Here is a 2,832-nt window from a genome sequence, read left to right as displayed (position 1 = left end):
CGGATCATGTTGTTACAAACGTGTTGAGGCCTCTGTAACTAAACGATTTCCAACTCAATCAACGAGAATCATGTGAGTACTTTTTATCATTTAAAGCGGAAAAAAGTTCTTCTAAAATTTCTGTAAAAACTTCTAAAATTATAAACTTATGTACATTTTTAGACGTGTAAAATTTTATCAAAAATAATGAAAAAATGTTGCGAAAAATGGACAATTATAACAAATGATATTTTATTAACAACGTTTTTAATAATTTTATATAAATTGATTTTGTCACGATTCAAATTAATCATTACGTAAAAATTATTTATAACATTTTAATTGTGTTAACACAGCTCTAAATTTTAATTAAAGGGAAATTACTACACAGTGGGCTGATCCATATTTTTTAAAAACAAAGAAGTATAATTTTTTCATCCTTTAATAATTTTATTTCTTACGTTTTTACAAAATATAAGTCAGTTGCCTATTCTGCAGTAAAAATCCTATAGAAATTCTATATACTTTTAGTTCTATCTTATCGGACTACAATGATAAAATAGTAATCTTTTATCTTTTAATGCCCGTTTCCATCAATGTAAATTAACTTTAATCTCGGTTCAATTTGCTTTTCGTCTTTTTCTAGAACTAAAAATTAGAAAAAGATAAACAGAAAGTTAACCCGAGATTAAAGTTAATCTACATTGGTGGAAACATGCATAAGTCGATAAATAAGCGTCCTACATTTTCGGTCTACTTTTAAAGTTCATATATGTTCCACATTTCTGTTCCGAACCGAACTATCGGAGAAAAATGGCGGTGTGGAGTAGCATTTTGCGTGCTGCAAGGCAAAAATTGTTGCAGAACAGCAGCAACACAACAGCACTGATAAAGAATGGTGATTATTCATGCACGGTTGTTAGCGATTGTTCGCGTTGTCGAATGAGTGTCTTTTCTTTTACCAATGTGCTTCCGCGAGAGTCGTTGGTGTTTTGTTACGCAATGATCGCACAGTGTATTTCGATGGAGTATAATTTTTCTGTGTGTGTGTCTCACAGAATAAACTGAGACTTGTGAATAAAAATAAAAATGAGTTGTAACGTTGAAAATTCTTAATTGTTCGTCACTAATTTCGATAATTACTTTATTTTCATTTCAAGAACATCTGATAATATCAACATCATATGCATACGATACTATAAAAAGTCCATAGCAAGTTTGTTTACCACGGATCCACTGATGTAAGATTAACTTTAATCTTAGTTTAGTTTACTCATTGTGTGCTTTCCAGTAAGAAATATAGATGATATTGTAATACAAAGAGAAAAAGATAAAGAGTTAGTTAAACCGTGATTAAAATTAATCTACATTAATTAAAACGGACGTTAGAAGAAAATAAATAATAAGTTAAGTTAATCTTACATTGATGGGGCCATGCTATGTCATTTACAAGTAATTCTGTATGTACTATTTTTATCATAAATTCAGTCATAGAAATAAACGTACAATTATGTTAGCTATATATATTATATATTCTTTGAAATTTTAAATATCTCTAAATATCAAAAGCTATTAATTCACTTTTCATATCTCGGATTTTTTTATATTTCTAGGACAAGCAAGATGCATGTCAGAAGAACGGACGTTTATCATACGACCGAGTTCCTTTCAGTGGCACAAAACAAAAGATTATTTCCACTTGTACTTTTTACTTGGTGCTATTCCCGTGCTCACCGGGATCACCCTAGTTAACGTATTTGTTGGTCCTGCCACACTTCAAGAAATCCCTGAGGATTATGTTCCAAAGGAATGGGAATATCTTCGGGTAAGGTTTTCAGACGATATGATCAATATGTGTCAACTTCATGTATTCGCTAAATATTGATCTACATTCATAATCCATAATTATGTATGTCATATTTGCTAATGTTGTCTAGAGTCACTTTAAATCTTGACGCTACTGGTCAAAGAAAATATTTTTATTGAAGTTTTATGTTTATAAAAACACTATCGAAAAACATAATGATCTTCATTTCTTGTTTGTTTCAGCATCCAATTCAAAGATTCCTTCAACGTTACTTCTTCCCGTCGCCGCAACAGGAATACGAGAAATATCTCCATCAAATATATCACGAGAGCCAACTCAGAAAAGTTAGGCTTCTTGAACAGCAGGTGAACATCGCAATGGGCACTCGTCGCGATTACAGAAGTTCATACTTCCGGGAGTTCTACGGCGCCAAGTATCTTCACCACTACAAATCATATTTTGATAAATATAATCCTTCCGATTGATTTTGCTTGCAACAGTTAATTTTAATTTAAAAGTTCTGTGAGAGCTGGGGAAAATTATTCGATCAGGTGTAGATACATAAATAATTACGTGCTTTTGGTTAATTTATGCTGCGGAGTAAACCCTACGCGGTGTCAAATCTGGTGATAAATATATCGCATTGTACAGTTACTATATAGTTAATAAAGTCTTGATTAAAGTTTTTCCTGTTTTTTTTATGTACATATATACTTAACACAAAATAACAATTTCATATAATTCTACTTTTTTGTTTAAAGCATATATAAGGATGTGCGCTTTTCATTTTCTGTAAAAAAATCATATAGATTTATAGATTAGACTTATAGAAATATGTATATCATTCACTTGACTTAAACGATACAACTCAAAAAAACAGTTTTCCAGAAAATAAGTTTTAATGTGTTTGGAATTATTTAAAAAATCATTAAAATATTGTAATATTAATTTTGAAATACAATTTTAATGTAACTAATTGTAGAGGGATAAAAATATGTATAGTTTTTAAATGTTCTTTTTTTATTTTTCCGTTTTGTTCTGTAAAC

The 2,832-nt window shown here is 30.0% G+C and overlaps 1 protein-coding gene across 1 annotated transcript; it reads left to right on the top strand.

Annotated features, from left to right (window-relative positions):
• The first annotated feature begins 759 nt into the window (after nt 1-759).
• On the top strand, nt 760-2,456 carry ND-SGDH (NADH dehydrogenase (ubiquinone) SGDH subunit). Its single transcript, XM_018544257.1, has 3 exons — nt 760-877; nt 1,593-1,804; nt 2,029-2,456. The coding sequence occupies exons 1-3, from the start codon at nt 793-795 to the stop codon at nt 2,269-2,271; spliced, it is 540 nt and encodes a 179-aa protein (XP_018399759.1). The 5' UTR covers nt 760-792; the 3' UTR covers nt 2,272-2,456.
• Nucleotides 2,457-2,832: the final 376 nt, after the last annotated feature.

This window comes from Cyphomyrmex costatus, unplaced genomic scaffold (assembly GCF_001594065.2).
Source record: "Cyphomyrmex costatus isolate MS0001 unplaced genomic scaffold, Ccosl1.0 scaffold43, whole genome shotgun sequence".
NCBI classification, from domain to species: Eukaryota; Metazoa; Arthropoda; class Insecta; order Hymenoptera; family Formicidae; genus Cyphomyrmex; species Cyphomyrmex costatus.
This window is presented reverse-complemented; position numbering and strand designations above follow the sequence as displayed.